Here is a 27,860-nt window from a genome sequence, read left to right as displayed (position 1 = left end):
CATTCTACAATGCCCAGGACAGCCTCCTCTCATAAAGAGTGACCCAGCTTGAAATGTCAAAGGTGCTGAGTTTGAGAAACATGGTTTTAATTGTTCATTCACTTGCTCAACAAATTTCTTTGATTTGTTCAAAAGTAGGGTAAAGAAGTAACAAGCATGTTCAATAGGGAAAGTAGATGTCGATGAATCACTCACCACAAATTCAAATTTCGAATTGGTATATTCATGCCAAAAATGCACAGAGAGGAAAGGGAAAAGGCTTTATGAGTCAAAGATTTTACTGGCATCCCAGAATTACCAAGATTCTCAGTTTATCTTTGTTTTGTCCATCAACTCCCTTTTGGCAGTATGCTAGTTTTGAACCTTCTAGATCACTTTAAATGGAGGAAGATTCCCCCAAGATGCTAGTAGTCATTTTGCTGCGTGATGGAAGATGGGTCTATTTTTCTTTTTCATTGTCATTTTTTTTCTGTTAAAGTTTTTTTTTCAATTGGCAGGTATTCCTCTTACTATGCTTACTTGTTTTGTTGGAGGGTGTCAAAATGTTTGGAAGAGATAAGACATCTCCCTTTTAAGATGCAGAAAACTGTATGAATCAGTCAGGTGTAGTTGGACAACTTCAGGCAGTGAACTTACACTCCCTTTAAAGGTACTTCAGAGGTACTCAAGAAAAGAGTGACAATAGTGGATGTACTAGAGGGTTTATATAACAGATAATAGAAATGTATGTACAGAAAAAAAAATCAAGCTTTTTTTAATACTGGAAATAAAAAGACTGACTTAAACAATAACTTATATTAACCTAGCATTTCTCAATGCTTCTTCCATCCAATGTTAATTTAGGAACTTCTGGGATAAGCAACATTACACTAATTTCTTTAATGTGGGACCTGTTGGAGCTGCTAATCTACTATATTAGTGTGCACTGGAGATCACCAAGGGAAAGCGTATGCTATTTTCCAATCTTATTCCACCACAAAGTCTTTCCAAAGAAACATGGGATCAGTTTATGAACACATACTGGGAAGTGCTACCCTTGCTTATTGCTTCGTCTACATATTTTCCTAAAAATTTGGACACTAATCCACATTAATATCCACTGAATCTTTAACTGCAACCCCAGTGAAGTTGCACTCCATGTTGAAAGAGTGCAACATGTTAAGGCTAAGTGGAGCCACATGTCAGTGGTTTTCATACGTGGTGCAGGGCAGCCCTGGTGTTCTTGGGGTTGGTGGTAGAGCAGGAAGGGGGGCCCAGACAGATGAGGCCTGGGCCTCCATTTCTGCTTAGGCCAGGCAGCTTTGCCTACTACTAAATTTTTATTTGGATTATATGTAAGGTGTTGTTTGCAAAGAATTCTGTGGCTTAAAAATATTGGGGAAGCATTTTAAGTAAAATAGGAAGTACCTTATAGGCAGCATGAAGGTCCTGGTCAGACTGAAGTAAGAATGAAGCTGAGAGTAGCAATACTTACGTTGTTTCTTCTTCAGTCTTCTTACATTTTGTCTTCAAATTCTTCCCATCTTCTAACAGGGTGATACTGGGCAGAAAGGCTTGCCTGGCCCTCCTGGCCCCCGTGGCTATGGATCACAAGGAAGTAAAGTAAGTGAATGGGGTTGTGCTGGAGTCACCTCTTGTTTCAGCAGAGCGATGGGGAGAAGAGGTTTTAACACACAAAAAAATGACTATTATAAAATAGATTTATTGTGAACCTAGCAGTTAAATGGCATCCAGTATTTAGAGACATCATCTGGAAGTGTAAAAATGATATGAGTACAATACTTTAACAAATGCTAAACATTATATAAATTCTTTGCCACAAAACTGAACTATTCTATGGTTTGTTGCTCTCCTCTCTTTCTGAATTGAATGGAAAATTTATACTCAACTTCTCTCTCTCTCTCCTGCTGTCCCCCTACCCCGGCCTCCTCTGTATCCTCCATGGTAGCCCAGGGCTTCCCAATCTTAGCACACAGTGGAATCACCTGGGAGCTTTTGAATAGTACTGATGCCTGTTTCCAGAGGAACAAAATCTGAGTCTCTGGGAGTAGAGCTTGAGTGCTGTGGTTTTCAAAGCTCTCCAAGGGATTCTTCTGAGCAGCCAGGGTAAAAACCTCTGAGGCCCTGACTCTGTGTTACTGGAATTCATAACCATCTGCATGTCACTTTGTTTCTGTGTCAGCAGCAGCAAGCTTATCCAGCATGGTGGGACTCTTAGGGTCTCTCATATTCAGCAGACAAATTTGACATCTAAAGGTTACTATGTAGTTCTAAAAAATTTCCTCTTCTAATATGTTGATGTTGTTTTTCTTATCTGTTCACTTTCTTTTTTTCCTATTCCACTGCTGCCTCCCTTATAAACTGGTTTTTAAATTTTATTATATATGTAATGTATATATTTTATAAATAAATATTAATATATATATTTATTTACCATACTTAAGCTTTGAAACTGAGTTATTCACCTCTGGATGATTGAGATTGATTCTAAAAATGTGGAAACATTCAAAATAAACTCTTTTTCAAATAGCAGAACTTCTTAGTAAGTAGGAGACAGTATGAGCTTAAGATAATACATGTAAAAATCCCATGTTGAAATTAAACCGCCTACTTCTGTGTAGAGAGAGTGAGCTTAGTCAAGAGCAGAACTCATAGAATGTATGTTAAATCTCCAGTTTTATCACACAATGTCTGTAGCTTCTACAGCAGGTCTTTTAAATAACAATTGTTTATCTCTCAGGCTGAGTATCCAAGCAAAGGCCAAATAGGTATGTTGCCCATATTGCACAAGCCCTGGAAAGACAATATAGCAAAACTCTGCTTTCTCATAAACAATACCAATCTCAGACTTAATCTTTAAATTCTATGGTTAAAAGGTGGTAGCACTGTACACAGAATTTTGCATGAATTTGCTTAGGGAATAAACCTATGTCAAACCACGGGTCTTGTCACTAATATAAGCTCAATTCACACATGCTATTAGTGCATTATTACCACCACTTTAGACCTTGGGCTGGTTTTCTCCCCTCTCTTATCTGTGAAATACTTCCTTAATCTCATCTGGGTGGTGTTTAATTAATCCTCACCAACTGTGATTTATCTGGTTTCCTGCGCATCCTTATGCTCTCAGGGTTATGCTGTGTCCAAATTCCATCCTGTGTGAAACCCAATCCTGAAGCCTCCCATCATAAGAAAGAATCAAAATCAAAACCGCCATGTATCCTGTCTTAACAGAAATGAGATAAGCTTTTCCTTCACTTAGGACTGTAGCCTGATGCTGCTTAGCAGTGAGCCTTGACTAAGGCTCACTCATAAAACCTGGTTTCTAGGCCAGGCACGGTGGCTTATGCCTGTAATCTCAGCACTTTGGGAGGCCAAGGCAGGCGAATCACTTAAGGTCAGGAGTTTGAGATCAGCCTGGGCAACATGGTGAAACCCCATCTGTACTAAAAATACAAAACTTAGCCTGGTGTGGTGGTGCATGTCTGTAGTCCGAGCTACTCAGGAGGCTGAGGCACAAGAATTGCTTGGAACTCAGGAGGCAGAGGCTGCCATGAGCCAAAATAGTGCCACTGTACTTCAGCCTGGATGACAGCTAGAGATCCTGTCTTAAAAAAATTAGCTGGGCCTGGTGGCTGGTGCCCGTAAATCCCAGCTACTCAGGCAGAAGAATCACTTGAACCTAGGAGGCAGAGGTTGCAGTGAGCCGAGATTGCACTATTGCACTTCAACGTGGGTGGCAAGAGTGAGACTCTGTCTCAAAAAAAAGCCACCCAGCACTTTGGGAGGCTGAGGCGAATGGATCACAAGGTCAGGAGTTCAAGACCAGCTTGACCAACATGGTGAAACCTCGTCTCAACTAAAAATGCAAAAATTAGCCAGGTGTGGTGGCACATGCCTGTAATTCCAGTTACTCACGAGGCTGAGGCAGGAGAATCTCTTGAACCCCAGGGGCGGAGGTTGCAATGAGTTGAGATTGCGTCAGTGCACTCCAGCCTGGGGAACAAAGCAAGACTCTGTCTCAAAAAAAGAAAGAAAAGAAAAAGAAAAACCTCTCTAGACATATTGGACTGTCTGGCATCCAGCTGGCAGCAGGGCAGAGATACTTCCCTCAGGACTTTCAACTCATTTTCCTGACCCTGGGTTGTATTAGGTTGCTGCAAAAGTAATTCGGTTTTTGCCATTAAAAGTAATGGCAAAAACCGAATTACTTTTGCACCACCCAAATACCCTCACGGTAAAAGGGAAGGAACTGAAAAACAAAATTGGTGGCATTCCTCTGAATCATTTCAAGGCTATAGGAAAGGTAAAATTTCATTTCTTACATTCCTTTGTTGACTTATTTCCAATCTCTTTCCAAAGAGCATTTGAGTCAGTGAAATCCGCCTCCCTTAGTGTGTCTGCTTAGTAGGCTTTGATGGAAACCTTTGTTGCTGTTAACCTTCACTACAGAAGCCTCAACCGTATTCTGTCTCTGTATCCCATTCCATTCATGGCTGAAATAAGGGCTGTAGCTGCAATCACAAGTGACTTGCTTCAGCATTCACCTAACCAGCTAGTCATTCATTCAACCAACCAACCAACCAACCAACCAACCAACCAACGAACCAACCAAACAACCAATACTGATTGAGTACCACCTACGTTAGGCAAATAAGCCAAGTGCTAGTATAAAGTGTAAGTGAAAATATATAAACTTAATCCTCATGGAATTTACAGGCTATAAAATAATTAGACTTTGAGTTCTGGAGAGTATGGAGGGATGACACAATGGAATGAATTGAGACTACAGCAGCAGGCAGGGCCCTTGCCAGTTCCTATAGTCCAAATAGTGAGTTTGGCCTTAATCCTAGGAGCAACTGGAAGTCAGAGAAGAATGACCTGATTTTGGAAGTTTGGAAGAGACTCACTCTGGCTACCATCTGTAGAATGAATGGACATGACTAGAAGGAATGAGGGAGTAGAAGGGCTTCCCTTTCCATGCCCACTTCCTGTTCTCTTGATTCTTCATGTGGAAGAGTATGATCTTCTGGGAACTTCTCCCTGCCTTTCCTGGGACTCTACGACCACCCAGTGCTGCTGCTGAGGCAGCTCTGATGCTGGGAAACCTTGTGAGAATGATGGGCTTGCCCCTCTTTATTTAATTCCATGGCAGCCCCCTGCCATTCCTTGACAGCCCTGCTGTGGCCCAGCTGGCTCTGCACTGCAGAGGAGCCCCAGCTCCTCCAGGGCCTCAGTGCTTTTTCCTAACCGCAAATATCTGTTGTTTAGATGGATGAATATGGGACTGTGGCTCTTTGATCCTAAAATGGCCTTGGTCTTTCAGGTTCACATCACAGGCCAGGAAGTTATATGATACCACCATCTTGTCCCACTGTAAGCCTCCAGCACTAACCCAGATTCAGACTCTAGGTATGTCAGAAGTCCCATAGATTAAGTCAGGAGGGGGAAGGAATGGAGCTGGGTCTGGAGGGATTCCTTTATATGCCAAGTAGCCCTTGTGAGGCCAGCTTATATAGAGGCCAGGAGGTATGTGATCAGAGGGTGGATTGCCCAGGTTAAAAAAGCACAGGGACAGACATGAATGGCATCTCCCCCATTCTTTATTTCTACTTGGGAGTTATGCCAGTTTCCCTATCTCCATGCTTGTTTAAGTCAGTTCCAGTGTCCCGATCAGCCCTGACATTCCCTTAGTACTTATTTTCAGAGGACCCAGAAGTCCTTATATAAACACAATTGTTGGTAGCCGTCCTTGACTTTAAAGACTTTGTGAGGTAGATTTGTGGACTGGCTCTACTGTAATTCTTGCTCTGCATGAACACTTTATTCATTGAGAGAATTAGCTTCCATTCCACTGGCTTTTGTCCTTCTTGTAGGCTTGAACATGACTGATCTACCCCCAGCTAAGGTTACCTCCTGTTAGGCTATGGCAGAGGAGCGGCTATTTCACGGCTAACAAGTTTGTTGTCAGTTTTAAAAAGTAGCCTCAATGACATGCTGGGGAATTTGGTGACTTCTACCCAACAGAAACCCTGGCATCCCCAAAGCTGACAAATAGTGATTGCAGTGTTCACACAGTCACAGACGTAACAGGTAACCTCTGAGACATCTGGAGCTCATAAGTGGATTGAAACTCATTCTTCATGGCCTCTTTCCCCATCTATATTCTAACCTCTGTGGTGTAAGAGAAAGAGAATGAGGGACTAATTCCTCTGTGGCTTTAGAGCTATTCAGATCTTGGCCTGAATCTGGGTTCTGATTCTTTCTAGTTGTAACCTTAGGTAAACCATTTATCTTTGTTGAATCTCAGCTTACTAATCTTTAAAATGGGGATAATATACACGGTGTTATAAAAAAATTGTATGAAGTGTCTAGGATACAGAGTGGGTATTCAGCCAGAGTGTGGGCTATGGAGTCAACAGATTTGAATCATGGCTTCTCCACTTCCTGAGTATTTTATCTCTCCCTCAGTATCCACATCTGAGTAATGGGATAATACAGTACTATTTCCTAAAGTTGTTGTGAAAAATAATCGAAATTAGATAGTATGTGTAATGCATATAATACATGGTTATATATGTGAAAAATGTTTGCAGCTATTCACATTATTATTCTTACCTGCTTCCCTTCCCTTTCTGCTAGCCTTTCTTGTATTTTCCAGGAAGAAGGCCTAGAATTCTAATATAGTACTCAAGTGATGTAATGCTTTTAAGCATAATATGTTGGTTACATGAGTTAGGATAGTCATGGCTCCAACACCAAACAGACAACCAAATATATAATGGCTGAAACATAGTAGAGGGTTTTGCTCACATTACAGTCCAATGTGAGTGTTCCTGGTTGGTGGGTGATTTTCTTCAACACAGAATTTTAGAAAACCTTATCTTCCATTTATGGTTCTTCTATCCGCTGGGCTTCTTTACCACTTACAACCAGCAGGTGAGAAAAGAGTATGTAGAAGGGGGTATACCTGCTTCATAAACTCTTGGCCAGGACTTGACATGTATCCTGCTCACATTTTATTGGTGAGAACTAGTTGTATGGCTGTACTTAATTGCAAAGGGGCTGGGAAAGGTAGTCACTGTGTGCCCAGGAGGAAAAGGAATCAGAGGTTTGGTGAAGAGTCAATAATTACTGCCATTCATAATTTAACTTGTTTTTAGGAAATATGGAAATTTTAAGTTATTTGTTGCTCTGAAGTATATTGGTGCCTCCAGAAAAGAACCGATAGTGTGGTGGTCTCCATGGCAACTTCCAGAATGCCCCATCATTCTCCTGACACTCTGGGCACAGAGATCTGGGCTTATAAGGACTGTGTTTAGCCCATCATTTATTTTATCCTATCCTAAAAAGAGAAACTTAGAGCCTTGATAATCTTCTTACTTATTTCACACAGCATCAGTAGTACTCATGGATGACTTAGAAATTTTCAGAGTAGACATGCTGAGCACTGGCTAAAGAGCTGGAGGAGGCTTGGGGTTTTTGATAGGACCAAGAAAGGAACAGGAAATGTTCATTCATGTCCACAGCAAAGGCAGGGCCAGAGAGTAGGAGTACCAGGATTCAAAGGCTAGGGAGAGATGAGCAGGGAGATGATTAGAGCAGGGGGCAAAGCTGGCACACAGACCTTGATTTCAGGAGAAAAAGAGGACCAGTGATTAGGCTCCTGTAGGAGAATAAGTAAAGGTTTGGAGACCTGGGTGATTGCTTGGGATGCCAGTGGCATTTGAAACCAAGCAGGGGTGTGATGATGGGTGGGTCAGCTTACCTTGCAGAGTGTAGCATAAATGGGCACAGCCAGAAAATTGCTTCTCACTCCAAAGCTCTCTGATTTAGGAATTTGGGGCATAATGTGGAACATTATTAGATTATTGACTCTGTGTTTAAGGTTAATGCCATTTCTTAGGAAGATTTCTTTTGGTTAGTCTCAGTTGTGCTACAATAACTGTGTTTCTCTAAACTCCAAGGGCTCTTTTTATAGAATCAGGTGTCTTTGCTATCTCTGGCTTCGCTTTACAAGAAAAATTAACGTTTGAAAAATGTCGGGATTCTGTGGTGGAAATCTCACATGGAGTCTGCCAACCTTCTGCCTGGCTCCTACCTGTGACCTGATTGCTTTCCAAGTGTTTCCAGAATCCACTTGACTAGATTTGTGGTTACAGTGAACCTATTACAGCACAGAAAACTGCCATGCTTAAAGGCCAAATAGAAGTGATTTATTCATTGAAATTTAACTAACTTAAGGGGAAAGAAGGAATTTGATTTATTTAAAAATGCCAGGGATGGGTTTGACGTATACTAAGTTGTAAATAAATGCAGAGAGGTTAAGGAGTATGGACATGGGGAGTTTTTTGTCATCTTCTAAACTTAGAACCATGCTGCACAAGTGTAGGGTGTTAATACTATGAAGGGAGCAACACACCCGTATTTAGTATTATGATTTCAGCATTTGAAGTTGAAGTTTTTTCTCCTTCTTGACTGCAAACAAAGAACAGCATTAAAAAAAAAAAAGGCAAAACCAATCTTGATAATAGTACCATCACCTTATTCAAGTTGAACACACCTCAGAAATTAATAGAAACAATGAGTATCCAATTAACAGCATAGCACAGATGATGTGTTTGCTTGCACCGGAAACTCTCTTTGAATTAATTTCTGTGACTTATCTCTCATTGTGATTTTCGAACACACACAATGTCTCCACTACATAAAAAGGAGTCGTCGAGACCACATGAGAGGCTTCAAGTTTTCAATAGTTTGGTGTTTTAGGATCATGCCTGCCAAGTCAATTGTGGCAGGACATTGAGGGTGTGGCTAAAATTAATCCTGGTGATCAAAATCTGGAAACCTAGTTGCAGACATTGAAAGCATCTCTTACCTTTATACCTTTTATTATTTTTAAAACCAAATTGAAAACAATTACCTGGGTTATAAACCAAAACCAAAAACACCAAGTTCACGATATTCTCTGTAGGGTTGTACACTTCAGGGCACATTTGCATTTATTAACTGAGGCTGGATCTGTGACCATTTGTATTTTTCTCTTACTGGTTCACACTTTCATTTTTCTTCTGGGCCAAGTTGCTTTCATTCCTTCAAGCCAGTTAAGAGAAAGAATAATTTAAAAAATATCCTAAGTCAAAATCTGAGGATATAGTAGGCTGTTTTCCCCTTTCAATCTCATTATTAAATTTCCCTTTTTCTTAGCAAATTCTCCAAATCAGATTTGGAATGAAAACTTTATGTTCTCAATTGAGTGGGGATTGAATCATCATTATTACTGCCTTGTATTTCTTGCCTATTTGCTATGAACAAGGCCCTGTGTGATGACAGTGACCATCATGGATTTGCTGAAATACCACACTCCTTACACTGCCATGAACCAAAAAGGAAAAGCATATTTTGAAATCGTGTTTTTGAATTAAATAGGGTGCCCTACCCCAAGATTTATTATAGTTCCCAGATTCCAAAAGAAAAGTAAAAATGACTGCTGACTTGGTAATAAAGATAAGACATTGTTTAGTATCATGTGTGGATTCTGAATATTTAAAAAGGAGATTTTAAAATATTACCAAGAGTTAGAAAATTAGTGAAAGATTTCATTTGAACTGTCATATGCTTAAAGTAGTTATCATACTATAGTAGTCCATAATTTATAATTATGATACGTGTACTGCTGGTTTAAATTGGTCTTTTTTCCTCTCCTTTTCCTTCATTTCTTCCTTTCTGTTTCCCTCCTCCTAAACTCCTACATACTCATAACTATCTAGTACATAAAGATGTAGACACCATATATTTATTTCTTTTCATTCTTGTAACAGATTCTATCCGTATAAAACCAAGTCAAGTGAAGGACATGAATAAGTTACTCTTAGCTGCTGCTACCATCTTTATAGCCCATGAATTTCAGTGTTGCAAATTTATAAAAGGCATTTTATCTTTTTCCTACCCATCAGTGGCTGGTCAAGTAAGTTACTAGTATAAATTTTTCTCCATCTCCTTTTAGCAAGATAAGAGGTATTTTAGTACGGAGAGCTTTGAGCTCCTGGAGAGAGGTAGGGCCATATTACACTCTCTAAATTTGATGTATTGTTTTATTCAAGCCTCACCATCCTATGAGGTAGGCTATAGAAAACTAAGGCATAGCAATGTTAAATAACATCTCCCAAATCACTCAGAGCTGCTCTTCACACGACCTACTTGAAGTAATCATGCATTAGGCAGTAATGAAATCAGAGTAGCGATCAGAGAGGAAACTGATCAGTTTGAGTTCTTAAAAACCAAATGTCACTCAAAATTTTAATTTACGTGTTGAAATTAAAGTTGACACATGGAGATGTGAGGTAAATTGAGTTCTCTTTTTTCCTGATAATCTATTTTTTTATAACATAGGAATATTATGTAAAGAGTGATTCTTTTTCCCCAAGTACAGTTCTTCAGAATCCAGGAGCTGAATTTAGTGACCTTTTGACCTAATGCTAGCTTTAGTAGGAAAAACAGCAGGATCTGGGCTGGCATGCGTAGCCCCACCCCTGGGGTGGGACTATAATAGTCACTTCTCATACATTCAAAGACAAATCAAGTTCTTTCCTGTTTGACTGGTTGAAGGACTGCAGTCCTCTGTGACAAATTAGTACATAGCACGTAATCTAAATAGATTTTTATTGCTCTTACAAACACCTTAAGAACTTTACAATTGCCAGCTTTTTACCATCAGCACCTTTCCTTACCTAGTTGCAGAAAAGACTTTTCATTTTAATTATAAGATGTGAGGGGAAATGAAGTAAATTACCTGCTTAGGGTCTCTTAGAGAATCTCTAATAGAGGAAAGATAATGAAGTTTTGAGTATTTGTGACTCAAATTGGCAGTCCATAAAGATAGCCCTAGAGCAATCTGTCTTTGATCTTGCAAAAATTCTTCAGTAGCAGTTCTTCTGAATGCCTTTCACATTGTCAGAGTGAGAATCATGAACATGGCTGTCATGCAGGAATTAGTGTCTACCCTCCTCATAAGAAAGCCAAATGAGAAGAGCAAAGAGTATTAAAATGAAGAGAAATGGAGTTAGAGAGACACAGAAAGGGAATTAAGAAGAAAATGGTAAAAGAAATAAAAGAAAAGAGACTAGGAAATTGGCTGTGATGTCTTCGTTAGGACCCCATGTTTAGTAATGCTTTTGGCCTTAAAGTCTTTTATTATCTGAAATTAATGTAGTTGCTGTCTTATGGTTAAATTTTACTGGTGTTCTATTTTTAATCCTCTAACACTTAAATTCCATCTACCTTACCCTGATATTATTAATGTTGTTTTACATTTTAATCATTTTTTAACCCCTCAAAATATTATTTTTGTAAATAGCCACTGTTTATTAAAATTAATTCATGTATTTACTTTTCTNTCCATCTCAGATTGAAACCACTCTCTTTCCACCTACATTGTATTCTTTAGAATTTTTTCGGTCAAAATCTACTAGAGCAATTTTTTTCCATTTTTGTTTGCCTGGAAGTATCTTTTTTCCTCCTTAATATCTTATTAAGGATATTTTCCAAAGAATAGAATTTCAAGTATAGTTTTTCCTCTGAGTGCATGGAAGATTTGCCTCTGTCATTTAGTCTCCATTATTGCTCTTGAGAAGTTATCTGTCAGTTTAGCTATTCCTTTCACAGTAATTTATTCTTTTCTCAGTTGCTTTTGATGTTTCCTCTTTTTTATTGTTTTGCATTCTTACTACCATGTGTTTAGATGTAGATTTCTTTTTTATTTATCTTGTTTAAGATTCATTAGAATTGCTAATTCTGTGGACTAGTATATTTTATGATTTCTGGAAAGTTCTCCATTACGTTTTCAAAGATTGCTTCTGACCTAGTCTTCCTCCTCTGCCCAATTAACCATCTTTCTGAAACTTCAATTAGTTAAACCTTTTAGCTCTTTTCTCTCTACATATCTATACATATCTATTTTTAAAATATTTTCAATCTAATCATTCTGAGCTACATTATGGCTGTTATTTTTCCATTCTATTTTCAAGTTTATTAAATATTTCTTCAGCTGTATCAAGTCTGTCATTTAACCAGTCCATTGAATATTTAGCTTCTGTTACATTTTTCATTTCCAGAAGTTGTATTTGGGTTTTTAAAGCCCACAAACTCATGCCAGTTAGAATGGCAATCATTAAAAAATCTGGAGACAACAGATGCTGGCGAGGATGTGGAGAAATAGAAACACTTTTACATTTTTGATGGGAGTGTAAATTAGTTCAACCATTGTGGAAGACAATGTGGCGATTCCTCAAGGACCTAGAAATAGAAATTCCATTTGACCCAGCAATCCCATTACTGGGTATATATCCAAAGGATTATAAATCGTTCTATTATAAGGACACATGCACATGAATGTTCATTGCAGCACTGTTTACAATAGCAAAGACTTGGAACCAACCCAAATGCCCATCGATGATAGACTGGACAGGGAAAATGTGGCACATATACACCATGGAATACTACGCAGCCATAAAAAACACTGAGTTTGTGTCCTTTGTAGGCACATGGGTGAATCTGGAAACCATCATTCTCAGCAAACTGACACAAGAACAGAAAATCAAACACCACATGTTCTCACTCATAGGTGGATGTTGAACAATGAGAACACATGGACACAGGGAGGGGAGCATCACACACTGGGGTCTGTGGGGGGGAACTAGGAGAGGGACAGCGGGAGGTGGGGAGTTGGGGAGGGATAACATGGGAAGAAATGCCAGATATAGGTGATGGGGAGGAAGGCAGCAAACCACACTGCCATGTACGTACCTATGCAACAATCTTGCATGTTCTTCACATGTACCCCCAAACCTAAAATGCAATAAAAAAAGATAGAATATTATTTTAGAAAAAGACATTTAGACAGTGGTCCTAACACGTTCATTATAATTCCTCCTCGTTGGCATAAAGACAGTGAGCTTTTACAAGGCTTTATAAAAGGCATATGCATTTATGCCTTTAAATGGTACTTCTTAGGTTTCAAAGCAGAAAATAGATTTTTAATCTGTAACAATACTAATCTTCTGAAAGTTCTCCAACTGACTTCTGTTGGTTTTGAAAAATGAAATTTGACGTTACTAGTTCCCATTGTGATTATTATGCCAGCTTTAGAAAGAAATAAATCTTCCCCAGACCTCAATCTGTCCTCCTTCTTAAATTACCATACTGTGGTGATTTTGTAAACAATCATATTTTCTATATTTTCCTGCTATGTATACACTTAAATAACAATGTATACACACTCTTCGCCAAGGTTGCGAGATGAATAATGGTAATATGCCTGTCAAAATAGAATCTGCTTTTATTTTACATATAAAGAAAATTAGTTCATATACAAGTTTTTAAATCAGATCTTCTTTCTGCTTAAAGTGAAAAATACTGGCTCCCCTAGTCAATCCTTGCTAGTTGTACAAAGTTTTATTTCAGCAATGTATTCAATAAATGATTATTGAAATTAGCTGGGCATGGTAGTGAATGCCTTTAGTCCCAGCTACTCAGGAGGCTGAGGCCAGAGGATTGCTTGAGCCTAGGAGGTTGAGGCTGTAGTGAGCTGTGATCATGCTGCTGCACTCATGCCTGGGCAACAGAGCAGGACTCCGTCTCAAAAAAATTAAAATGAAATATTAAATAAATGTTTGTTGTACATATTTAAGTATGCCAGGCTCTGTTCTGTGTGCTTGGGATGTATCATAAGCAAAAGAGACAAAAATTTCTGACTTTATGGATATTGCTTCTATTAGCAATAAATATAATCAAAATAAATATAATCAATAAAAAAGTATATAGTCTATTGGAAGGTGAAAACTGCTATGGCAAATCAAGGAGAACAGGGTAGTGGGGTAGAGGTGTGTGATGAAATTTTAGTGGATGGCCTTATGAGTAGATAACATCTGAACAGAGATCTGAGGAGGTGAGGGAGGCCGCCTTGTGGATTTCTTGGGGAAGAACATTACAGGAAGAGGGAAGAGCTTGTGCAAAAGTCCTATAGAGGCAGGAAGGTAGCTGGCATGTTCAGAGAAGAGAAAAGAGACCAGAGTGGATGCAGATGAGGTCAGAGAGGTAACAGCAGTAAGTTTGGAGGACGGCCTACAGCCACACAGACCTTGTTAGATCCTTGGCTTTCCCTCAGAGTGAAAGGGGGAGCCATTTGCTGGAATTCAACCAGCAGTGTGATATGGTCTGAGTTACCCTTTGAAAGAGTAACTGTCTCCTAGGGGCAGTCACTCTTTCAAAGAGTGAGTTAGACCATATATAAACTCCTTGATTTCTGAGGGGTCGGAGTGTCTCCTTCTGTGTGCTTTAGAATCCTTCCCTTGCCTTGTTTCATGGCAGTGAAATGTCTCTTGGTTATGTCCAACTGTGTCTTTCACTGATGGATTCTAAAATATTTTCTAGTTGCTTGGCTCTGCCACATGGGTCCAGTGTTCATTTAAGCATAACTGTACTAAATCCTTTTTCCAGGTCAGTATAATAAAGGAGTGATGTGCAATTAAAAAAAAGAAAGTGACTGTGACTTTTGGGCTGAGAATACCCTGCAGCAGGGCCAGGATTGCATCAAGGAGGCTATTGCAGGCACCCAGGCAATTACCAATGGCATTCAAAAATCTAGTTCACACAAATTTAACTTCTTAGGAAAGGATTTATATCTAGTGGCTTGTGTCTGAAAGCTGAGATGTGGACTGGAAAACATTTTATTATGACAAAATTGATGCCAGGTATATAAATCTGATTGCAAATTGAACCATACAGAATTGTATTTTATATCTGGACTGTAGCATAAAACAAAAATCCTATCCCTAGATGAATATTTTCATTATGTATTTGGCAAGAACAAAGGTGGAGTCCATCCCTTCTTTCTCCTTAATCTATGAATATTACGTGCTGAGACATTGGAAGTCACATTACCAGGTTTAGGACATACATTTAAGAAAAATACCACTCGTCCTTACCTGAATTCCCCACCAAAGTCCAATAAAGAGGTGTCTGTCTATTATTGGCCATTAACAAACATTCTGGAATGTACTTCTTAATAAACCAAACCTCCATGCACAGTAAAATATGAGTGTGAGTATATTATAAAAAATCCATTTTATAATTTAAAAGGCTTTTCTGTATTTATCAAGAAAACAAGTCAGAAGAAGGGTTGAGAAGGCTCTTGATGTTTTTAACATGTACCTGAAGAGATCAGCTTCAAAAACTACTATTCACATATGATCTGGGTACCCATACTCAAGTCTTCTCATCCCCTCAGCTCTGATCTGATTGTACTGAAAGTCTTTCACTTCCTCATGAAACCATGTTGCCTGGGCCAGGTGCATGTTCACGTGCTGTTACCTCTTCTTGGACAGATCCCTTTCACCCCCGCTTCAACAGGTTGACTTATATATTAGGGCTCATATTAGGTAGCACTTCCTCCAGAAGCCTTCCCTGTCTCCTGAAGCCTGTGCTCCCATGGTACACTGACTAGTCCACGTCATAGCACTTCTCACACCATGAGTGTTCATTTCTTATCTAACCACCAGACTGGGAGATAGTAGATGTCTTGTATATTATGTATCCTGAGCACCTAACATATACCTGGATACACAGTAGCCATCCAAGGGAAAAAAATGAGTCCTGTCTGTAGTTTTCCTTAGTATTTATAATCTTGTCCATCTTCCAGGGCATTTATTCAACAAATAGTAATGAGCATCTACTATGTGCTGGGTACTGTGGTAAGTGCTGAAGATAGAAGTGACTATCACAGCTAAAGCCTCTATGCATGGAGATTAGATTCTATAAAGTCTCCATCCACACTCCCTTATATCCATTTGGCAAGAAAATATCAAAACACATAGTCGGGGAGAAAATAAGGATCCATGGATTGAGTCTGTTGTCCCTTTACTTTATAAAAGATAAGTTGGTCTTGTTTAGTGTTTTCCCTTGATATTTATTTAGTACCTGATAGAGCTGGTGTCAACATTTTCATCTCATCTCATGGAACTATATCTCCCTTGTTTGATTGTCCTAAATACCTGTACAAAGCAATTTTCTTTAAATATGAGACTACAACATACATTCTCGTTTGCTAATTGAACAATGAATTGTATTTGTGATAAAAGTATTGCATAGAAACTAATATATGAGATGGGATTGGGAATTAGTAAGAGTAAATCCATATACCACACACTAAAATGAGTCAATTTCTTCTGAGCCATAGAATACAGGTATTTATAATTTACCTCTTCTCATTGCATAAGATAATGGCATTGCAACAATGCCATTGATGGGAAGAAGCAAAATGTCCTGCTCTTTAACCTTGGTATTCAAATGATGAAATTATGAACTGGAACTAATCCTAATAATCTAAGTCAATGTGTAAAACAGTTTCCCAGAGTGACCAGCTGTATTGATGGTAGATTTTAAAGTATGAATTAAAGGAAGACTCAGGGCAACATCACACCCATTGGGAGAATCCCTTCATTACACATTTTGCTTATTTTTTCGAAAAACCTCCCTTATTAGCATTGTTATTTGTCCTTCTGTACCCTGCATTCCTGGCTTTTAACATTGTATCCTGAATGTTTAGAAGTGGGGTAGAAGCTCTGGAAATAGGGAGAAGAAATTTTGGGGTTTCTCAATTAGGGATTGAAATAAGAATCCATGCCTGCCATATTTGAGGGACATCAGTGACAATTTAGAATGCAGTGAACATTGTGATATGAGAAGTTCTTGAAAGGTTTTACACGGAGGAGTGACCCAATTCAAATCATATTTTAAAAGGATGATTCTGGCAGTAGGTGACAAATGGGCTTTAAGGGGACAATATCAAAGAGGTAAGATAGAAATCTATTGCCAAAGTGTGAGCAGGAGATGGCGTGGGCTTAGCCCAGGATGGTGATGGTGGAACTGATAAGGGGTGGTTGCATTCTGGACTGAATATGGGGTATAACATAGACAAAGAAGTCAAGGATAACTAAGATTTTTGGCTTGAACAACTGGAAAGGTGAAATTATGTAATAGGAAGAATGGATGTGGGTAGGTGTTAAGAAATCAGCAATTCAGACTTGGGCATGTACAGCTAAACCTTTAAATGGACTTACTAAGTAGGTATTTGAGGTTAGAAATCTGGAGCTCAGGGGAGAGGTAAAGACAAGAGATATTAATTTTATTTAACAATTTATAGATGGCATTTAAAGTCTTGAGACTGGATGAGGACATGTGGAGAGTAAGAGTATATACAGAAGAGAAGAAATCCAAGAACTGGGCCCTGAGTCCTCCAGCATTGGTGGTTTGTATGTTGAGGAGGACCTGGTAAAGAAGGCTGAGAAGGAGTGGCCATTGGTGTAGACAGAGAATGAAAGAGAAAGAGGTGTCCTGGAAGCCAAGTGAGGAAGTGTTTCACGGAGGGCTGATTTTGATGCTGCTGATTGGATGAGAACTGAAACATGATCATTAGATTTGACAACCTGGAAGTCATTGGTAACTTTCATAAGAGCTGTGTACGCACACACACACACATATACCAATACTTACACATCCCATGGGAAACTAGGAGAGAGAGGGATACATTTAAAAATATGGAAAATCTTAATTGATATATTAGGGTAAAGGGAATATGGAAAATATTTATATTATTCTAGTAATTTTTTCCTAAGTTTGAAATGATTTTAAAATAAGAAATTTTAAAAATAGAAAATGATAAGAAAGAAGTGAAGACAAAGTATATGGACAACACTTGTGAAAAGAAAGTATAGACATGGAATTATAGAGTGAGCAATTAGTGTGATTAAGGTAGGCTTTTTTTAAGCTGAGAGATGTTACAGTATGTTGTATGCTGATGGAAGCAATCCAGCAGACAAGAAAAAATCATAATGCCAAAGAGGAAGGAGTTGCTGGGCGTGTGCTTGATTTTTCAAATAAGAAAGGGCTTCTTCAAATCCCCTACCACCAAACATGAGAATGCATTCTACAACATTCTGAAGGGCACCTGTCCATGAAGACTCTGCTAGGGAAGAATTCATTTCCTAGTCTTTTCCAGCTTCTAGAGCCACCTTCCTCATATTCCTTGGCTTGTGGCTCCTTCTTCCATCTTCAAAGCCAATGGTTTCCATCTTTTCTGTCTGACTCCTCTGCTTCACTTTGTTTCTATTGCATGGCCTTCTTCTCTTCTGTCTGTCAAATCTCCCTTTGCTTTGTTTTTAGAATACTTGTGATTACCTTTAGGGTTCACACCGATAATCCAGGATAATATACCCTACCACAATCCTTAACTTTTTCCATGGATAATAGAGTTCAAAGATTCCAGGGATGAGGATCTGGATATCTAGGGGCCATTGTTTAACCTACCCTAGTATTAAATCAGCACAGAGGGGGCTTTGCCCTTTCACTACTTCGGAGTTCATTCTTGTCTGTAATGAACTGATAGATGGAAAAGAGAAGAGTAATTTGAAAAGCATACAACGTTTTATAGAATCCTTTCATTCATAAAAGTATTCAGAGGAATTGAATGCTTTGCTTGGAGGCCCCATTCCTGCTGCTGTGGTAGTGGCTGTGGCCACACAGGTCAGCAGTTCCGGCTGGCCTTGCACACTGGCGGTGCTGCTGAAGTGGCCTATGCCATCAGCCTCAATGAAGTGTAGTGGTTTTCCAACTTGTGGTAATTTCCTTATCTGCTTAATTTAACTGTCTCAGTGGCCAGTGCTACAGAGTTTTTTAATAAAAAGGCCCTAGACTCAGCTCCAGATCCCAGGTCCAGAGAATCTGGTTGTAAACCTTTCTTTCAATTGACCCGTGTAATTGAATTATTGGATGGTATTTTTCCATGCATCTCTATTTTATAATTTCTTTTCCATGTTGAACCCCAAAAGTTTGTTATGAAATTTGCTTTCTATCATCCTGAGAGGAACCTAGGCTAAACAAAACAAAATTTAGGATCCATAATCTCTAGGTAACTTCTACCAAAAAGATAGCCAACCTCCACATCCACTCTCTCTAACTCAGAACAATATGCAGGGCCCTGAAATAGGCACTCAGAAGGTAGAAAGGCTAATAAGGAGAAGTGCCTCCACCTTGGGAGTTTACGATAAGTAGGACACATAGGTTGTGAGCATCCAAGCCTGTTATGAGACAAATGCTATAAGAAAGGTATGGGATGATATGGAAAATATCACTCTTGGCTGGGGTGAGGGCAGATAAACAAAAGACTTCTTGGATGTGTTTGGGAAGCTGAGACTTGCCCACAGACTGGATGAGGGTGTTTAGGAAGCACAGAGGCCAGAACACAAAGAAAATCCTGAGCCTGGAGACTGAGGTATGTGAGTGGAGAAGGGAAAGCCAAGAGTGAAAAGCAGATGTGGCTGGGGTGTATTTGATGTATTTGGTTCTGAAATGGCTAGCATGTGGAAAACTATAAAAAGTAGATAAGAAGTTGGGCCTGGATCTAAGAGACGGGGCTAAGACTGGAGACTAGAGAATTGGAGATTAGCCCAATAGGGTCACCACTAAAGTCATAGAAGTAGACACGATTGCTAAGGATAACATGAAGGTAAAAGTAAGGGACCCTCGCAGAAACCTACCTTGAGGATACGGGGAGCACCAACACAGGCATCAGCGTAGTTACAGGCAAACTGACAGCTAAACACACAAACCACTAAACACCCAGGGGGACAAGGAGATGGCATCGTGCAGATGGCCAGCAAAGAGAGCATTCCAGATGTCCTTGTCTCTAGCAGAGTCAACTGGCATAATGCCAACCCTGTCTCCCTGTATTTATCACTTGTGGTGTGAGTATATTCAAATGCCGTGTGAGGCATTCATGAAATTTGGCAGGTTTTATGGACAGCTGCTTAGAAAGGAGGGCAGGACAAGTTAATGTATGCAACTGAGTCCAGCTGGAAAAGCCCCTCAAAACCATGGCACCCTTTGCACTATGACCTATCCATGTATTTAACTCTAGTATTTAAACTAGGAACAATTTTATTGTCAGAAAACACCACTAAATTCTATGAATTGGTTAGAACATCAAAATTGTGAGCATGTGTCCATGAAGCAATCAACATAGTTAAGTGGCTTGACTGTTGCTGAGATTATTGGCAAATATTCCTTTGCTACTTGTCCAATCACTTTATCATCTGCTGGTGGTTATATACAGAAAAATGGAAGCAAGAGCTAAAAGTTTAAGAAAATGATTACAGGAAACAATCTCCAAATGGAGAACATTTGACTGTAAGTATTGAATGCTGAGCTAAGCCAATTTTGATATTTATAATTTGTTAGATTCTGTTTGATGACTATCAGAAGAATGGCCTCTGAAGAATAGAATTCAGAAAGAGTACCTGCTTCCTCTTAGACAACTTTGCTATCAGGTGGCATGTTTCAATTAAAACAAATTTCAGACAGAATTCTATCCTGTGTTCAGCTATTTATTATAAGCAGGCATAAACAGTTTTACTAAGACTGGTCAAAGTTCCAATTCTATGTTTTTTAAAGCACTTTGCATAAAATGAACACTCTGAGGCAAATGCAATAATATTCTCATGACAGGATCGATTTACCTTTTAGTCACATCAGATGAAGGGATTCTTCATCATGGGATAAGAGTAGGAGGCACTTGTTCTGAATAAAGCTGAAGAATTAGGTGCACTATTTGGCTGGTGGGTGTACCTCACTCTTATGACCAATTTGTGCAGGGGTCAAGGTACCTGTACAACATTTCTAGCTACCACGTCTTAAACACTTCTTATTTTACCAAAGATAAATTGTTTTTCTTATCCCTCTAGAGCAAATCCAGATAGCAATAGTTAAAGCACATGCCTGAGAAGTACAGACTACTGAATACACTATTTCGAGTGTTAACTCAGCACCTCTAGAGTGCAAATTAAGTTAACTTGCACATATACATATTCATGATATGATGTAAATGGAAGTGTATTAAGGTAAATTACAGATAATATAATTATTCTCTTACTTTTTTTTTTTTTACATAAATAGAGCAAAAGCCACTGTGCTAAGCTGAATAATGGTTCTCAAAGATGTCCACATCTGAATCCCTGGAATTAGTACATATTACCTTAAATGGCAGAAGGAATCTTGAACTGGGGAGATTATCCTGGATTATCTGGGTGGGTCCTGAATATAAGGCCGAAGTGTCCTTTATAAGAGAAAGGCAGCAGGAGAAGAGACTGTGAAAGAGGCAGTGTGGTGATGGAAACAGACTGGAGCGCAGGAAGATGGAGGGAAGCTGTAGAATATAGGTGGCCACCAAAGGCTGAAAAATAAAGAAAGTAGATTCTCTCCTTACGGCCTCTAGAGAAAACCAGCCCTGTTGACACCTTGACTTTAGCCCAGTGAAACTAATTTCAGACTTCTGACTTCCAGAACTGAGACAGAATACCTCTAAATTCATGACAATTCATTACAGTGGCAATAGAAAACTGATACAGCCATCAGTATTAATGGCAGGAGCATCTTGATCCAGCACATGGACATTTTCATGGTAGCTTTTCTGAAAACCTTTGCGATACATGGCGGACCGTTCTTAGGTTATTAACAAAAGCCCTTTATTGAGGGCCACGGAGAGAGGGGAAGTGATACAAAAGGTGCAGGTTTTAAACTGTTTTTAGGAACAGACTCAAAATCAGTCCCTGAATCTATAAAAAGTCAACTATTTCTCTGCCTCTCACCAGACACAATGGGACTAGATCACCGTTTAAATGAAAATCAAATATAATGAAGCCATGTTTTTGTTCCATTAAGCCCATCAGGATTGTATTCTGGCCAGGTACCAAATGAGCCAGGACTGCACTTCAGCAAATGGCTTGTCTGATAACAAGTAACTTACTCATTGATTCCGTTCCCAACCAAATAGGGTGCTTTATTGAACAAGCATTAGGCTGTCTTAGTCCCGTTAGAGAATGTTAACATATCAAAATGGGACATTAAGTTAGAGGAATTCAGTTCCACAAAGGAAAGTGATTTTAAGAAACTGGAAACTATTGATTATCAAGTTAGAGAAAGGGAAACTGCCTGGCTTCTACTCTACAGCAAGATAGTATAGGGGAATGAAAACCAGCAAAACCTTTGTTCAGAGGGACTGTCAGTTTTGTATTCGAGTGAAAGCATTAGTAAAGCCTTGGTTTTGTCATGTCTATACTTGCTTCCAGGGTTATCACAAAAATTAAATAAGTATATTAGCTCAGTCCTTTGCACATAGGCACACAATAAATGGCAGTTGCTAGTTACAATAGGAGAATTAGGATCAGAACTTCAGGCAGAAGGAGATCAATACCCAAATGGCAGACCAGTGGATTGCTCTAGGGGGTCTCTAGATAAGCTCCTTTTATCAATATGTACAATTTTATGTACTACAAAGGAGAAAGTACATTTTTCTTTTCAAGTGAATTAGCTGTACTCACAAAGCAGAAAACAATCCCTTTCAACACAAAGGTAGTTCCTGGATTCCAGGCCAAATGCTACTTGACTATTCAGGTAGGTCATTTCATCTTATTAACTACCATTAATCCACTAAGTCAACATCTTAATACTGGCATTTTTATTTGAGCTAGCAGAAGGCTTTTACTCCCAGTTGCAAAATATACACTTCCCCTGGTTCCTAATGAGCAATACTGTAATCAGAAAAGAGGACAGGCAACCTAGAAGAGAAGTAGAGGAAAGAATGGTAAAATTATTTATTCTAGGATGTTTTGGAGACATGAAAAAGTAATGGGGATGGGTTTAAACTTTTAATATGGTTGCATGATTACTTTGTACTAAAGTAAAATGCTTCCTCTTCCCAGAGCTTTTACTGCAAGTGCACTCAACCAAGCACGTTTCAATTGACCTATAACTGAGGGTTAGCCAGAAGTTTCATTTGTTTGTAATGTGTAACCAGGTCTCTATGATTTATCAGACCAGACTGCAAATCTTGATGGAGAAGAAACCCAAGCTTCTGTTTGAACTGGAAATACTGGCCATTGGACACCTTCTAATATTATTGACTTTAGCTTTTTTCTTTTCTCACAAGTTGGAAAATGATAAGGAAGAAAGCAACTTAACAGTAAAATGAAAAGAGTACACAGATGAAAGATTAAAAGGTGAAATGTTTTCACTCAATTAAGCCTGGGTTTAGGCCAAAATCCCATTCAGGTACTATAGCTGTTTTTTTTTTGTTTGTTTTTTAAAGCCTGTTGCCCAGGCTGAAGTGCAGTGGCATGACCTCAGCTCACTGCAGCACTCCATCTCCTGAGTTCAAGCGATTCTCTTGGCTCAGTCTCCCAAGTAGCTGGAACTACAGGAGTATGCCATGTTGGCCAGGCTAGTCTCAAACTCCTGGCCTCAAGTGATTCTTCCACCTCAAGCTCCCAAAGTACTGGCATTACAGGTGTAAGCCACCATGCCCAGCCCACAGCTGTCTTTTCCTCTCACCTTCCGCATTTCAGTCTGAGGCAATGAGCAAGTGCCGAAATCCAAGAACAGCTCATTTCTTTTGTTCCTTAAGAGTGAACCTCCTAGTACAGTTTTGTAAATGTAAAATACATATCTCTTCTTAGAAATAAGTGGTGTGTTATAAATAATTACCTCTATTATTACATATGAGATGACAGAAACCTTGGGAAGGCGTGAACTCGAACAGGAAGGGAAAAGATTCCTTTTCTTGCAATCCAGCCCTGATATCCTATTTCTCTGTTAGCATTTATTTATCCCTGTGTAGATGGAAGTCACAAGCTGAGGGTAGACAGCCAGCATCAGACCTGTAAACTATCTGTGTCCAATTGGACAATACTGCTGGTTTAAAAGATTGAACTGAAATTGGTATGAATATAAATTCTAGGGAAATATAGAAGCTTCTGGTAGCAGTAGAAGCCTCCTGAATTCAAATAACAAAAGCTGTCTCTGCTTAGGGAGAAATCCACACCTGCATCTTTGTTTTGGGCCTTTCGATGTTCTTTTTGCCTTTGGGCTGCCAAACTTTGAGTAGGCAAAGTACCCGTATACTCATATGCTTTAGCTGCTGCAGCAGTGATAGATGACATCTTTTTGCAATCATTTGGTACATCATTCATTCACTTTATATATTAAACTTAAACTTTTATTTTGAAATAATTTCAGATTTGCAAAAAAAGTTGCAAAGATAATACAAAGAATTCTTATACATCCTTTACCCAGATTCTCTAAATGTTAATATTACCATGTTTGCTGTATCAAACATTGTGTATACGTATATGTATGTGTCATGTTATTTTTCTGAAACATTTGAGAGTAAAATACAGATATGGTGCCCATTTACCCCTAATGCACAAGTATTTTTGCTGCAGACAAGCACATTCTCTTATATAGCACCGTACAATGATAAACATTAGAAAATTATCATTGATACAAAACTGTTTTATGTATAGAACTTGCTTAAATTTTGCCAAGTGTTCAATTAGTTCTTTATAATATTTTAAAGAATTGTTTTATTCTTTAGTAAAGGATTATTTATATGTGGTAAAATTTACCCTTTTTAGTGTATAGTTTTATGGGTTCCAGCAAACTCATAGAAGGAGGCCTCTGATGGTCTGGGCCTGGTTTCCTGACCCTTTGCAAGTAGTAGGGCATCTCTAAAGATCTGGGCCCAGGATTCATTCTTGCAAGGTTTATGCAGTTTCCTTCAAAAGGAAACAGAATATGGTTTGAAAATTCATATGGTCCCCAAATTCACATGTTGAAATCCTAACTCACACGGCCATCGGCCATCGTGTTAGGAAGTGGGGCCTTGCGGAGGTGATCAGGTCACCTCTGCTCCCAGGGATGGGATTAGCATCCTTATAAAGGAGGCCCCAGGGAGCTGCCTTGTCCCTTCTACCATGTGAGGACACAGCAAGAAGGTGCCACTTATGAACCAGGAAATGGATCCTCACCAAACGCTGAATTTGTCAGTACCTTGATCATGGGTTTTCTAGCCTCCAGGACTGTGAGAAATAATCTGCTGTTGTTTATAAGCAACCCAGTCTATGGTATTTTGTTATGGCAGCACAAACAGACTGAGACATGTCAGTCTGTTTGCACTTCCCTCCCCAGGCTGCTTCCCTCCCCAGGTAGACACCACAAGGGAAGCCTACCCCTGACCCTAGTCCTGGTCCTAGTCTTTCTCTTGAGCACTGGCAAACTCCCTGAGAAAAGTCTGTGAGTAGGTATGATTTCCCCTTGTGCCTGCAGCTCCCAGGGGTCCCATCCTCTCATGCTATCCCATACTCAGCCTTTGGCAACTTGTTAAAAATTTTAGCTGAATTCTTACCAGCTTGTATAGCATGTGGCACCTCTACCAGGTAAGTGAATGTCCAAGCCTGTCTCTCCTTGGAGGATCTTGACTTTCCTTAGGTGCTGAATTGGCTGGTTGCTCTGCAACCATAGCTGTATGATAATTCAAGAAAAGCTGTGACTTGACAGATTAGTTCTCATTTTTTTGTTATTGGGGTTTTAAGAATGAGAGTAGCATTTTTTCTCTTTTGTACACACTGAGCAGAAGGCAGATGTCCATTTTACATTTTATGATCATCTATAAATTTGATTTTTTTTCTTGCCACACCTTACTGAGAAAACATTTGAAGGAAAAACCATTGTTTCCTGATGTATCAGTAATGCAAAAAATAAATCAATGAAAATATTCAGGTAGATGTGCATTATTTTTGGAAATTTATCTCCCAGAGAACAAGCAGTCATCTGAAAAATGAAAATGATCACATTGTTAGGAGGACACATCTAATGTGGTGATATAGTGATTAATCAGGGTTTGAAATTTAATTATACCTTCCAATAGGTTGTTTCCTGCAGTTGCTTCTGACCCACACTCAAATCATTGTTTGTCATTTTCCTGAGACTTATACATTTTAAAGTATGATTGGATAACATTCACCTCTGCCAAGCTCAGATGTAGATTTATTTGTTAAAGGCTTTTAGCTGGATAGTCTACTCTGAAAGTTATAGGAAGTCTTTAAGTATTTTGAAGGGAAACTAGTGATTAAAAAGAAAAACTAACTGCCTTTGTTATAGGGAAATCCAGCTGCCTGGAACATCTATAGTGTTAACAGTTGTATGGAAAATATTTATATTATGAAGTCATGCAAAAGAAATTCCTGAACATTATCTTAACATGATAATTTGCTACTCTGAGATTGTTTTTTTCCCTCAGAGAATGGCTATGAAGCCCCAATAGGTTTTAGCTGTTTTAGGAAATTGTGTCATTTCATGAAGGCAGCTAGATAGTCATAAACATTTATTGGACACCTTCTGTATTGGCTGCTGTAGGAATCTGAAATGTTGCAAAAGAAATAATTAATCTGAATAATTGTCAGGTATGGCGTTTTCTCTGGATCCACTTTGTCTAAACCTGTAACTCCCAGTGATAATTCACCATCATACCATAGTCGCAGCTCCTCTGTTTATCACACAGTTCTATCCTTTGAGGTTGGGACAAAGCCAACCATGGATTTCCTCTTAGTGTTCTCCCATGAGCCTTTAATCTCTCTTATACCTGGCCAACTGGACTCCCCAACTCAGGAACATGGTCTGACACAGTTCCCCCACAACTCAAACCTTCTACCAGGTACCTCATTGAATGAAAACGTCCTCATTCACCTCCACAAAAAATCTAAGAAAACAAATTTATACCAAACTGTACTTTACCAAGACATCTTTCTTAAGAGGATATCTTTCCTATAATATTTGTATATGTTTTCCTTTTGATTTGAACAGAAGAAGACGGTATAACCTCACGCAGGTATCTGTCTGCAGTCCTGCATATCACTCTGGGAGCTGGCTCCTAGTCTGTATGTAGGCAGACTCTGCCAACATTCATGTTCAGGAGCAGGCTGCAATGAGCATAGTGAGGTTGTTCTGTGCTATCTCCACATTGCTGCCTATTCATCTTCATGACACCTGTGTTAGGAATGCCATCTTTGGAAACAGGACAAATTTTTCTCTTCTCCTTTTTTTGGTTGAATTTTCGTCTTGTAATTCCAGTGTCAGCTTAATGTTTAGCGCTTATTTAACTGGTACAAATCCCTATCCAGGGTTCTGAGGCTCTCAATGACATCAAGTTTCTAGGTAGGAAAAGATTACAGTAGTCCCTTCTTATCCGCAGAAAATATGTTCCAAGATTCCCAGTGAGTGCCTCCTTGGATAGTACCAAACCCTACATATACTATGTTTCTTTCTATATACACATACCTATAATAAGGTTTAATTTAAAATGAGGCACAGTAGGAGATTAACAAGAACATAATAAAAGAGAACAACTATAAGCAATATACTATCATCAAAGTTATGTGAATGTGGTCTCTCTCAAAATATCTTATTGTACTATACTCACTTATTTTCCAACCACGGTTAACTTTGGGTAAGTGAAACCATGGGAAGAGAAAGTGCAGGCAAAGGAGGATTACTATATTCTCTCCTGACTTTAAACTGAATACAGAAGACCAATCATCCCTAATCATTCTCTCTAAGAAACTAACAGAGGAAGCACTCCTTCTTCTGGGTAAGCCTCCTTAGGTGGGCCTAAGACACTGTAGTGCAACACTGCTTACCCATTCCCAGTGGGCCCAGTATGTTACTGCTTGGGCTTGGCTCAAGAGATACCATGGTGAAAAGACTTTGAGTGAATTAAGTTCTCTGTAGTCTGACCACTGTAAAGAAGTTGTTTTAAGTCCTCTGGTGTTGAATTGGGAAGCCAATACTGTAACCCAAGACCTACAATCAGTTTAGAAACACTTGTCAGAGAATAAAAAGAACCTTAGAGTTCAGTCAAGCTGATGTGCCACAGAGGTTAGGGATGGGTGTGAGAAGAGTCAAGCCCTTCTGATCCG

General features: G+C 39.1%; 1 protein-coding gene across 9 annotated transcripts in view; it reads left to right on the top strand.

The window, feature by feature from the left end:
- The window catches only part of COL28A1 (collagen type XXVIII alpha 1 chain), a 207,356-nt gene that overhangs the window by 153,578 nt on the left and 25,918 nt on the right, over positions 1-27,860 (top strand). For all 9 annotated transcript variants that reach the window (XM_037737295.1, XM_037737294.1, XM_037737293.1 and 6 more), the window contains one exon: positions 1,534-1,602. In XM_037737295.1, the coding sequence (XP_037593223.1) occupies positions 1,534-1,602 (69 nt within the window). The remainder of the gene's footprint in view (positions 1-1,533; positions 1,603-27,860) is intronic.

Source organism: Cebus imitator, unplaced genomic scaffold, assembly GCF_001604975.1.
Source record: "Cebus imitator isolate Cc_AM_T3 unplaced genomic scaffold, Cebus_imitator-1.0 Scaffold37, whole genome shotgun sequence".
NCBI lineage: Eukaryota > Metazoa > Chordata > Mammalia > Primates > Cebidae > Cebus > Cebus imitator.
This window is presented reverse-complemented; position numbering and strand designations above follow the sequence as displayed.